This window comes from Kryptolebias marmoratus, linkage group LG12 (assembly GCF_001649575.2).
Source record: "Kryptolebias marmoratus isolate JLee-2015 linkage group LG12, ASM164957v2, whole genome shotgun sequence".
NCBI classification, from domain to species: Eukaryota; Metazoa; Chordata; class Actinopteri; order Cyprinodontiformes; family Rivulidae; genus Kryptolebias; species Kryptolebias marmoratus.
Window position 1 is genome coordinate 16,379,831 of NC_051441.1, and position 12,049 is coordinate 16,391,879.

Consider the following 12,049-nt stretch of genomic DNA (forward strand, 5'->3'; position numbering starts at 1 on the left):
TCCACTTAAACAACTTTTTTTTTTAACGAAGCCAAACAAGTTGAAGCCAACTGGGGTGTCTCGGCTCGTCCATTGTTTGGAGGTGGATATTTTTTATCTTGGTCGAGGCTAACGCATCAAAACAAACTACAGGAAAGTTGCTCACATTCACGTCCCTTTCTCCCCCCTCTCAGCTTCCTAAACAAACCACACACACGTCCCCGGTTAAGCACCCAAGCTTTGAACACAAACACGACCCGGAGCAACTTTTGCGCCGCGGCTTCCAGGTGAGCCGTGTGGCTCGATGTCGGGGTAATATTCGTGCAGCATATTTACCATTTCCATCGCTGGCAGACAATGAGAGAGCCGGGGAGGACAGCTTGGGCCTCTTGGCTGAAGGCGGGCCGGACTCCAGGACATTATCGGCCATATTTTTGACTAATTAAAAAAGGTGGTGGAGGAGAGAGAAGAAAAAAAAAAGACGCCGCGTTCCCTTTATTTCCGCCTCCTGGTCCCTGCTTAGGAAGCGCTCGTGCTCGTTCCCCCCGCCGCTCTCTGGGGGGGACGGTCGGGGAGAGGACGGCGTCGAAACTCCTCAGCTCCCCACGGTGTGCGCTCCGCTCCGCTCCTCTCCTCTCTGCGGATCCGAGACCCCCTTCCTCCCCTTCCCCTTCCCCTTCCTCCCCTTCCCCTTCCTCCTCCTCCCCTCCTTCCTCCCCCTCCGCCGGAGATTTGGTTTCTTCGCAGACTCGAACAGGAGGAGGTGGGAAGGTGGAGTCGGGCGAGAAGGCGAGCGTGCAGCCCACTGACGAGCCTCATGTGGCGGCCTCTGCGACAGAAAAGCCGTCCGGAGCTCCGCGCGCCGGGCCGCGCTCGCCCCTGCCCGCCATAAGTCCTCTGTCCGGGGTCACAAACGCTCCGAGGTGCGGTGGTGGTGGGGAAGAGTTGACGGCACCAAAAAGAACCAGGGTTTTTTTTTTTATTAACTTCAGGAGCTCCTCTGTCTCATGCAACAGTTAGATCCCCCCCCCCAAAAAAAAATGTTTTATTTTTTATTATTTTTAAAGCTTTAAATGGTGAATACGGAGCCACGCACAGCAGATGTTTCCAGTCCTTTTGCGTGCCGGCTGAATTTATTGTGCACTTCCAAGTGTTTTCACCATGCAAAAGGCACTGGGGTCAGAAATAAGACTGGTGAATGCAGTCCACCCTTTTTTCTGTTTTTTTTTTTTTTGCACTTTTCGGTCCCCCGCGCAGCCTAATTGCCAATTAACGCGGGCGGTCTGATTGATCCAATTAAGTTTTATCCTACAGCTTCTCGTGCTCCTGCAGGGTGTCCTCCTTCTCCTCTTCCTCTGTGGGGTGGTCTCGAAACGAGCTCAAATGGTCAAAATCAAAGCCCTGCCACTTTGTTTTAGAGCTTATAGGATGCGAGAAGAAACCACAACCTGGGAGCGGAGGAGAAGAAAAAAATGAAAAAAGAAGAAGAGGCGCAAATGTAAACTGGAGGGAGGAGGGGAAAAAAGGCAATGATTTAAGAAACGATCGGCACAATAATCCCTACAACCCCCTCTCAAAAAAATGTAAAAAATAAAAAACTGTTTGAGGCAAGCAGAAATCCTCCCTTTGACTCTTTGTGATGGAGAACTGCCCCCCTCCGCGTTTAAAGCCCTCTTTCTTTCCACCTCTCCCTCCTGCCCGGCAGCAATTTATTTATATAATTGTCTATGCGGGCTCGGTCCTTCCTCCGCCGCGGACACATACTGATTTATCATGTTGGGTTTTTTTTTTTTGTTTTGTTTTTTCCTCTTTTTGTGTTTCCTCGCTGTGGCGTCTCGCTGCTCGCTCCTTCCGCCTCTCCTCGCCGCCGTCGCCGCTCCGCAAAAACACCCCCTTCCTCGGATTCCCGTCGGAGTGTTCCCCTCTCATGCATACATAGATTCAGATAGGTATATATATATTAATACACATGGATGTGGCGGCGGCTCGGCTCTCCCGTCCGGCTGGCGGCTCGTCTCCGTCGCGGTGCCTCCTCGCTCCGTGCTCGGGCGCGGACAGGCTTCGGTTCCTCTCACGGTCTCCCCCACCCCGCGGCTCCCGGAGCGGCTGCTGTCGGCTGCTGGAGTCGCTCCTTCTATCGGCTGGAGCTCCTGTTTCTGACGGTCCGTCCGCCAAACAAAATGGCGGCTTGTTGTTTCTACTCCTCTGATACGGGAGGAGGAGGAGGAGGAGGAGGAGGGTTAGAGGTACGGCAACATTAGGCGTGAAGAGGAGGAGGAGGAGGAAGGGAGGGAACAAGAGGAGAGGTTCGTCTTCGTGAGAGTTCGGGAGGGTCCGGAAACCGGTCCGGTGTGTCCCGAGGGCAGCTTGGTGGAGGAGGGGGACTGAAACACACCGAGAGGTTTTGTTGTTTTAAATGTGCATAATGGAGCTGCAGCCTTCAGCCATTCACCACGTCTGTTAGCAAAATATCTCACGAACCACTGGACGGCTCTCAGTGAACCTTTCAGGAAACAATCAACCAATACAGAAATGGCTGCAGCTCTATAAACCCTACAGCTACTAGTCTAAGATTTGGTGTGGTAGTAGCTGAGAGTCATTTACAGCAGACGCTCCAAATGCTACTCCTTACACGACACCTTTGTTTAAAACCTGTCTGTTAGCAAAATATCTCATGACCCGCTGGATGGATTTAAATGGAATTTTTAGAAGATTAACCTTCGAAGCGAGTTCAAGTCAAGATGGCCACCTCAGTTAATCAACGTTATCCGACACAAAAATGGCTACAACTCCAGTCAGTTTTACAGGCATCGAGCTCAAGTTTGAGGTGGTAGTAGCTGAGAGTCATCCTCAACATGTACGTAACATTATTTAGGTTTGACCAAGACGGCTGCAGCTTCCCAGCATAATGTGATCTTAGCTTCAGACGCACTATGAATCAGACACCTGCGACGAAGCGCGGGACTCTCAGCTTCGACCGCTCCAAACCTCGGCTCAGCGTCTGCACAACTGACCTGAGCTGCAAACATTTCTGCAACCGCTGCGAGTGTTTCACTGAAATCTGTCCGCTGGTTCAGGAGATGTTTCGCTAACACAACAGCCAAACAAACAGACGCAGGCAAAAAACCTTACTGCTGTTTCTCCTTTGACTGTAGTCCGCTGTGTAAATGAGAGTCGAGATAAAGTGCTTTTATATGTCGGGAAAATCTGAGTTTTTAGGCAAATTGAGGTCGTTCAAAAAGCCAGCTACAGCGGGTAAGATACTAGCTGTTCGCATCTCTCCACAGAACCCCGATCTGAGCTGTGTTTTTAATACACTCAGAGGGGATATTTAGCATCCAGATCGTTTTAAATCTGACTGAACGACCTTGTAATGGACCATCGGCGTCCTTTTGTTAAACCTGCCGTCGCTCCCGAGATGAAACCGATGATCTCTTTCAGTTACGCAACAAAATCGGAGTCCTTTTAATACGAATCAACACAGTTTCCTTTAAAAGATCACTCGGCACGCATGAACCGTGACCGACTCGCGTTCCCGGTGACGCACGTTTCACATTTCGGAGGTTAAAAAAAAAAAAAGACAACGTTTCCAGTTTTTAATTAGGAACCCTTGTGGACATGTCACTCTTCACGTAATTCTGCGTAAAGACGGCGGTTTGATGATGTGCACTGATGGTCTATGCCCGCTCTCCCAGCTCGGATTAATCGAACGAGGAGTTGATGTTCTGCATTTGGTGTTTTGTGGTGCAGCATAAGATAAAAAAAGAACTGTTTTTGTATAAACAACTAAAAGAAGAATCAGCTGAACTTTATGATGAGTGTGAAAAGCTTTGTTTTTTTTCCTAGTTCAGATTTTTAACTCCCAACTTCCCTGTTCCTGACTCCTGATCGTTCAATTATCGCCATGGAGACGACCAAAAAGTACAGCAGCCATCAATCAGCAGCATCAGTTGACCTAATTTTTTTTTTTTTTTTTTTGCTCCGTGTCCTATCTCATCTCGTGGCACAGGCCTCCTCCACGTCGGCGATGGTCTTCGGTGCGCCAGAGGACAGAATCAGAGGTCCTCCCTCGTGTCGAATCACGACGTCATCCTCGATCCTGACGCCGAGGCCACGGAAATGCTCCGGAGCCTGGTCGTTGTCTTCGCCGATGTACACCCCTGAGACGAGACGGAGGAGGAAACAGGAAACAGGTCGTGGGAACAGCATTAGATTCAGTGATAACTGGGAAGGACAGATAAGTCAGAGACTTATAAATACCTGGTTCTATCGTGATGACCATTCCCGGCTGGAGAGGCTGTGAGCGGGATAATTCAGGAGTGTCATGGACATCCATGCCCAGGTAATGGCCTACATGGTGAGGGCAGTACCGTCGAGCGGCCTGAGATAAAAAAAAACAAAAACGAGTAAAGACTTCGGATGTAAAAACACAACTAAACAACTTGGTGTAACATTTTCCACAAATCAAAACTAGCGAGTAAAGTTTAATTATTGGCTGTCACCAAAAGGGCGATCATGTTTTTGCCTGCGTCTGTTTGTGTTAGCAAAACATTTCATGAAGCACAGGACAGATTTGAATGAAACTCCCAGATGAACTCCTACAACTGAATCACATTTAACTTGTTTCACAGCTAAGGAACCGTATCAAACTCAAACATGCTACGATTCAGTCGGTTTTACAGATATTGAGCTAAAATTTGATGCTGTGGTATCTGAGAGTCATTCACAACACACCATTTGAGCGCCAACAGGTTCTTTTCAAGGTCTGACCAAGAAAAGGCTACAACTCAGTCATTTCGTATCATAGGATGATCTCAGTGTAAACTTCTGGCATGAAAGGCGACAGAAAAGCTGTGTCTTTGATTCCACCGTCAGGTACCTGAAGTATCACCTCGTCGACACAAATGATGCGTTCAGTCTTCTTTAAGAACTACACAACGATCCTAAGAACCGAACGGTGGACTCTTTAAGTGGGGCCTGATGGTGGCGAACCAAAATGGCAGACAGAGTTTGTACTTTCTGTTCTACCTTCAGCACGTCAGCGTCGTCGGTTCCGGCTTTGAGGACGCCGAGCCGCTTCAGCTGCCGCCCCAGCAGAGCCAGCATGGTGCTGTAGATGTGATCGAGGCTGACGCCCGGCGAGCACAGCGACAAGCAGGAGAGCTGGACCTCAAGGACAGCCTCATACAGCTCGGCCTGCGAGGGGCTGAATCTGCCAGGAGGAAACACGATAAATCTCTAGATTTCTTTTAAGACTCTTCAGTGTAGACAGCTACAAGTGAAAAGTGAAAGGATGTTGAATATTTTATACAAGAAGTTGCCCAAACTTACTGTATAACTCTTCTACTGCTTTATGTTTAAAGACATTTTAGATCAAATCAGGCGGACAACTTAAATAATTTAATCTCTCTAGCATAAAGTAGAAAACGAGGAGGAGAAATCGGCCGATCAGTTCGGTCAGTTTTAGCCCTTTTTTAGGCACATACGGGGGCAGCGCAGTGTTGACACTACTTCCTGAGAGGGAGTGCCTTTATTGGCACACGGAGCATTTTCAGCACATTATTGGCAAACCCTAAACGCAGATATGACGGAGCAGCGCTGTGTTCTCGCTCATTAAAACAAGGGTGGAGAAGATAGATGCTAATTAAAAGCAGCATTCCTTAAATTAATCCCCATCAGCCGACCTTTTCAAAGCTTTAAACGAAGCAATTGCGCAATCTTGTTAGGCTGTGTGCTGAGAACGCCTCTCAGCTACTACCACACCGAATCCGAGCCACGTCAAAATCGTCGATTTTGGGTCGACTGTGCGTGGAGATTCCTGGTGACAGAAGGGGATCAGGAATGTCACTGGTGAGTAAGGAGCCGGAGCTTGTTGAGGTTGAGCCATGCCGACTAGTTTTAGTTAGGCTCCTGATAGAAGCTGGACTCCCTCCTGCTCTGAAGTTCATCTGTAGCACATCCAGTGCTTACTTTACGACAGTTTCATTAAAACCCCTTTCAGTGGTTTAGGAAATATTTTTGCCAACAGACAGAGAAACAAACACACAGATGCACACTCAGACACAGGTAATAAAAAATTATCTGATTGCAAATCACTAAATTTGATGTATTGTAATGCATCCAAGTCTGTAAACAAACAAACAAACAAAAAAAACACCTCAAGCTATTTAAACTTTGGAGGGTGCTTAAAAGATTTTAAGCCGTCTGCTTTTTTTTTTCAGACATAAACACACCTCACTGTAAGAATTCCTTCAATCACAGTTTTGTTTTGTTTTTAAATCGAGCAGACTGTAAGGTGGAAATATTAAAATATACACTCACCGCACACTTAATTAGGAACATTTGTTCGATTGCTTGTTAACACAAACAGCTAATCAGCCTTTAGGCGTGCAGCGATGAAGCGATGATGAAGAAGATTTCCTAAAGTTCAAACCGAGCATCAGAATGAGGAAGAGAGGGGATTTAAGTGACTTTGAATGTGACGTAGTTGTTGGTGCCAGATGCCAGACGCTCTGAGTAGCTCAGAAGCTGCTGATCTGCTGGGATTTTTTTTTTTTTTTTTACACAACCATCTCTAGGGTTTAAAGAGAACGGTCCAAAAAGAGAAAATATCCAGTGAGTGAGTAAAAAGCCTTGCTGATGTCAGAGGAGAACGGGCAGACTGGTTGGAGATGACAGAAAGGCAGAGTTTGTTACAAACGAGGTCTGAAAAACACCGTCTCTGAACAGCAACACGTCCAGCCTTTCAAGAGATGGACTACAGCAGCAGAAGACCCCACCAGGTGTCAGAACAGGAACCTGAGGCTACAGTTCACATAGACTCACCATAAAATTGGACAATAACAGACTGGACACTGCCTGGTCTGATGGGTCTGGATTCACCAGATCTCCGTCCATTCGATCACCTTTTGGGATGTGGTGGAACGGGAGATTCGCATCGCGGACGTGCAGCTGACAGATCTGCAGCGACTGCGTGACGCTATCGTGTCAATATGGACCAGACTCTCTGAGGGATGTTTCCAATAACTTGTTGAATCTATAAAATGAGGAATTTAGGCGGTTCTGAAGGGAAAAAGTGGTTGGTGTGTGTGTTTATGAATAAAAAAAATAAATCTGTTATATAAATCGGTGATTGGTTGCCCTGAGTCCTAAAGATCTGCTATTATGTGTGTTTGTAAGGCTTTTTAAAACTGTTCAGTATTTGGTGCAAGTCCTTATTTACTGTGCGCAGCGTTTCGGCATCAGAACAGAAACAAATCCAGAGTCAGGCGCGCGATTATTTTTACTGCCGAGCAGATTCGAAATGATTTCTAATCAGTTTTATCTCTAAAAGTCAGGACTTGACCAGATCGCTTTGAGCTCAACTTTGGGTCGAACTTACCGCCCGTTCACCGGCCACGTTCGAGTGATGTCACTGACGTAACCGAAGTACTCACAGCCGCCGTCAAGCAGAACCATTTCACCGTCCTGGTGAGGCAAACGAGGGGCAAAAAACGCCAAGTTAATTATGACTTCATCTGGTTAATATTCCCAGGCCGAGCAATGGTCACGGCACCTTAAATGTAAAGTTTTTTTTTTTTACCTTGATAATCTGGTTGTTGTTGATGTAGTGCAGAGTGTTAGCCCGATTCCCTCCGGCAACCACGGGAGGATAAGCCAGGAAGTTGGCGCCGTGAATCCGATTCTCAAAGTCAAACTGAAGAAGAAAGAATATATTTAAAGGCCTCATTTCCTGAGACATCTGTGAGAAACTCGTGTTTGTTTTAGGTCAGAGTGGCAGATGTTTAACAAATAAATGACGGAGCGCGTAAAACAGAGAGGCAGTAATCGAGGTGGTTATTACAGTGACCTTGGCAAACAGCACCGCTTCGTCTACATCCCCCCGAGACAAAGCCATCGTTCTCCTGAAAGCCTGAAAGACAGAAAGATTCCAGGTGGGGTTTTTTTTTAAGACAGAGCGAGAGCGCTAAAAACTCCTGCTCGTTGAAAAAAAAAAAAAAAAAAAAAAAAAAGGACGAAATCCTTAATTCCTGTGGCTGCGAGATTGCACAACCAACAGATCTCCCACAATGATGGAGCCAGGGGGTGACCAATGGAGCCTTGGCCACCATNAAAAAAAAAAAAAAAAAACGGCGACGGACCTGCGCCGCGATCCGACCCGCCTCCTGCATGAGCGACACCTCCGCGGAGCTCTTCAGGGCCCGGAGGGAGTGCACGAGAGGCCGGAGCGGGCGCGGGGTCGGACCCGCCTCCAGCGCGGGCACCACGTGAGTCTGGTGGAGCCGGGGGTGCGGCGGGTGAGGGGTGTCGTACCACAGCTGAGTGCCTGAGGGAGGAGCACGAAAGGGACAGAAATTAGCGAGCGAGGGGCTGGAGTCCAATTCTTTTTAAAGTATAACCACTTTGGTGAGTTTATCTTCCTTCAAACACAAAAGATGGATGAAGATTAAAGCTGGTTTTACCAATTTATTGAAGAAAACATGCAATATATGAAGCTGCAGCTGATAAATAACTAGTTGACAGAATATTAAACTCGCCCACTGCCTTTCATGCCAAAGATAAGATCAAACAGTAAAATAACGTTATGGGAATGGGAAAGCAATGGGATATTTTGCTAACACAATCGACAAACGGACACAAAATGGTGGCGGGTGATAATGAGCTCAACAGCTGCTTGAATTATATCAGCAACCTTTTAAGGAAAATGTTAGGACATCTGAAAAATAAAAAACACGCTAACAAATATGTCATATATGGTGTTTTTCTAAAAGAATGACCCACTTTAACACTTTTGTCCCGTATATTAAATTTGAAGTTTAGGAAGTGTATCCATAGATGGATTTTCATACATTCAAGACACAAAACAAAAACGTTTTGTTTTGTTTTGGCTTTACTTCCATCCCAATAAAATTAGATATATTTGAGCACTTCTGAGTAAATCTTGCACCACTGCAGCAGAAAACAGACTGAGGCAATCAGGTACAAATGTAAAGTCTGCTTTTCTTTCTTTTGCATCTTTTTTGTGGTTTCCAAATTCAAAATTGATTGCAATCTTCCTTTAGTACAAGGGTATTTGTGCTGGACCTGTGTCCCTCACATCCACCCACCTTTGAGGCTCTTCAGCACCAGACCCAGCTCCTCTGTGTGGTGAACTCTCTCGATGCCTGTCAAGGCGGCGGCCCCATCCCTCCCCGACCGGGCACCGTCCCAGAGTTCCCTCCCCGGGTCTCTGCGAGGGACGAACAAGATGGCCTGGTCTGGCCGACCCCTCCCGTGAAGAACCAAGGCACTGTCGGGTTCCAGGAAGCCGCTGAGGTAGAGGAAGTCCTGGGGAGCGGTCAGCGTCGGGGTTAATCAGCGGGCAAGGCGCGTTTGCTAACGGACGGAGGCGGCGACAAGTTCACCTGGTTCTGGTGGAAGGGGTAAGGGATGTCGTTGGTCATGTAGCGGGTCGGATGGGACAGGACGATGACCACGTGGTCGCCGGAGGAGGTGGAAGGCCCCAGCCTGTCCGCCTGGGCCCCGACGAGCGAGGCCAGCTTCTGCCTGCGGAGCTCGTACTCCGCCTGGGTTAGCCCCGGGGTCACCTCCCCTGAGGAGCAGAGAGAGCGCCGTCTCTAAACTCTCGGAGGGAACGGCACCCATTCGCCATTTGCGGAGCACGGTTTGAAAATAAATAAGTAAAGCCGTAAAGCGTGCCTACCGTGTTTGATGAGGTGAGGATGAGTGAAAGGACTGGGCTGGCCAAGGTACCGACACGGAACCAGCTTCGGTTTCAGACCTCCCGGTTTTACAGAAATACGTCTGCATGGACACCAGATGAGTCCTACACACAGCAACACAACACACATTACCAACTTCAGTCACTTAGAAACATTACACAATACTACTTTGGAGCAAGACTCACAAGATTATTAGAAACCGTTCCATAGAAATGCATTTAGACCAACGCCACAGAGAACATCAATACTGTTTTAAAAGGAGCAAAAAGATAATTTCAGCCCTTTTTATTTAATTCAATCCTAAAGTTTAGAGCAAATTAGTCAGATGAAATTTGTTGATCCTTCCTGGAAGATCCCAACAGGTGTGTTGGAGCTGCCAGAGAGGCTGAAAAGCAACCTACAAAGTTAGAGTTAAACCAGAAAGCGCTCTTTAGTAATTCTGCAGGTTTTAATTTCTCTCCTCGATCTCCGTTTAGCTCCTGGTGCCTGCAGTTGAAACACAGCAGGCCAAAGAAAAGAGCCCTGGGATCAGGGGGGGCGTTCTCAACCTAAAAGGATAATAATCTGTTTTTTTTTTATTTTCTCTCTCTCTCTGATCAAATTACTCAGACACAACAAAGTGAAAATCGGCGTTCAAAAATCTTATGTGAGCTTAAAAGTCATCACTGGTTTAATAAGATCTTTTTAAGTGGGGGTTCTGGTTCTGTGGAAATTAGGGACTGTGCTGAGTTAATTTGTCATGGTTTGGAAACGATACGAGGGAGACGTTCGTCACACACTTCATGTGTCATCTCAGCTGAGTTCTCCACGCCTCTTTTGGTTCCGCGATGCTCGCTTCATTTCTGAACGCTCGCGTCTGTGCGGGACGGCTCCATCTGTGGTTTACGATGAACACAATCTGGTCTTCGCGGCCATTTGGAGTAACTGTTTTGCGAGAGGGTTAGAGCGATTAGAGCTAATGCCTCCCATCAAGAAGATTGCAGGTTCGCTTCCCGGCCTGGGGCCTTTCTGGGTGGAGTTTACATGATCTCCCTCTGCTCCGGTTTCCTCCCACAGACCAAAAACATGTGTGTTAGGTTCACTGGTATCTCTAAATTGTCCCGAGGTGTGAGAGCGTGAATGGTTGCTTGTCTCTATGTGTCCCTCTGATGGACTGGAGACCTGTCCAGGGTGATGGAGATAGACACCAGCTCCATACAACCCAGAATGGAGAAGCAGGTCAAGAAAATGGACGGATGGATGAATGAGCCTATCCAAAACTGAATTGTAACAAGTCTGAACAGGCCCTTTAGATTAATAAATGATTAATAACACCTTAAAGAGGGCAGGACAAAAGAACCAAAGAACAGCTTCAGAAACTCAGAAGTTATTTCTGCTAGTTGCGCCTCAGAAGAAAACTTGTCTGAGAGACATCATGAGGTGAATGAATATGGTCAAACTACTTAAAAACTTCCTGTAGCTGTCACTGTAGGATAAAGGAGGTAAACAGAGAAGTATCGCCCACCTCCAGCCCTGGTCCGCCGCGGCAGCAGTCTGCCAGCAGCCCTCACGGAGCCGCAGACCGGGGACAACATGTCGGAGGACACCGGTCAGTCACTGCATGTCCACCCCCTGCGGACACAAAGAGTCACCCACAGACAAGTAACGAGTCCTGGCAGCTGCCCGAACAACACTCACACGGGATTACAACCCAACAGCTTTGACATTTCCCCGAGTTTTGACGACACACTTGTTGTCGAGTTACCTTTGCTAGCTCGCGCTGTTAGCTGCGTTCACCCGGCGCTGAGTAATGGCTGCCCTGAGTTTGGTCTGTCAGGCAGAGGCGTTTAACCCCGCCCCCTTCTTGCTAATCTGCTAATCAGGTTTGCCCTTAAATAGGCTGATTAAAAACCGACCATTCGTTGAAGAAGTGCATGTCGCCCGCCTTCTTTCTTGCCAGAGTTTTAAACTAAGTCTATTTTATGTTGAACTTGTGTTTGGTTAAATCTTTAAAATGTCTCGCGAAATCAGTTAGCGCTCGGAGCACGTGACGGGAATGACTCTCATCTACCACCGTGTCAGATTTCAGCTCAGTATCTGTAAAACCGAGCCGCAGATGTCCATCCTTTCTGAGAGTGTCATTAAAGTCCACCCTGTGGTTTGTGAGATATTTCGCTAACAGGCAGACATGGTTGACCATAATAGATAACGTCAATATTTTAAGTCCAGATCTAAAACTATCAATTTGTGTTTGGAGTAGGTGTTCAGAACGACTCTCAGCTACTACCACACCAAATTTGAGCTCAGTATCTGTAAAACTCACTGGGTTACAGCCATATTTGTGTTTGCTAAGTTCGATTAGCCGTGGC

At 47.3% G+C, this 12,049-nt stretch overlaps 2 protein-coding genes across 8 annotated transcripts in view; both read right to left on the reverse strand.

Annotated features, from left to right (window-relative positions):
* Positions 1-652, reverse strand: part of ep300b (E1A binding protein p300 b) — a 28,103-nt gene extending 27,451 nt beyond the window's left edge. For 4 of the 6 annotated variants that reach the window (XM_017416699.3, XM_037978677.1, XM_017416700.3 and 1 more), the window contains exon 1: positions 316-652. In XM_017416699.3, the coding sequence (XP_017272188.1) occupies positions 316-409 (94 nt within the window). In that variant the 5' untranslated portion in view covers positions 410-652. The remainder of the gene's footprint in view (positions 1-315) is intronic. The other 2 variants (XM_017416702.3, XM_017416701.3) reach the window with 1 other exon arrangement.
* A 3,286-nt stretch (positions 653-3,938) lies between these two features.
* xpnpep3 (X-prolyl aminopeptidase 3, mitochondrial) lies at positions 3,939-11,551 on the reverse strand. Of its 2 annotated transcripts, XM_017416494.3 has the most exons (12): positions 11,446-11,551; positions 11,206-11,312; positions 9,683-9,805; positions 9,384-9,571; positions 9,087-9,306; positions 8,121-8,305; positions 7,829-7,891; positions 7,562-7,675; positions 7,361-7,446; positions 5,008-5,191; positions 4,240-4,360; positions 3,939-4,139 (listed from the first exon to the last, which is right to left on the reverse strand). In XM_017416494.3, exons 2-12 carry the CDS (start codon positions 11,273-11,275, stop codon positions 3,973-3,975), a joined length of 1,521 nt encoding a protein of 506 aa, XP_017271983.1. In that variant the 5' UTR covers positions 11,276-11,312; positions 11,446-11,551; the 3' UTR covers positions 3,939-3,972. The 2 variants fall into 2 exon arrangements, with proteins under 2 accessions (XP_017271983.1, XP_024861786.1); XM_025006018.1 differs by lacking the exon at positions 11,446-11,551 and having other exon boundaries at positions 11,206-11,439.
* Between the last annotated feature and the right edge of the window lie 498 nt (positions 11,552-12,049).

What these genes read in the sequence shown, in the direction of transcription:
- xpnpep3 (XM_017416494.3), bottom strand. Translation starts at nt 11,275, where the DNA reads ATGTTGTCCCCGGTCTGCGGCTCCGTGAGGGCTGCTGGCAGACTGCTG. An exon ending in CGGGTCGGATCGCGGCGCAG is followed by an intron (nt 7,892 to 8,120) that starts GTCCGTCGCCGT and finishes TCTGTCTTTCAG; the next exon opens with GCTTTCAGGAGAACGATGGC. An exon ending in ACGTGGCCGGTGAACGGGCG is followed by an intron (nt 5,192 to 7,360) that starts GTAAGTTCGACC and finishes TCCTCCTGGCAG; the next exon opens with ATTCAGCCCCTCGCAGGCCG.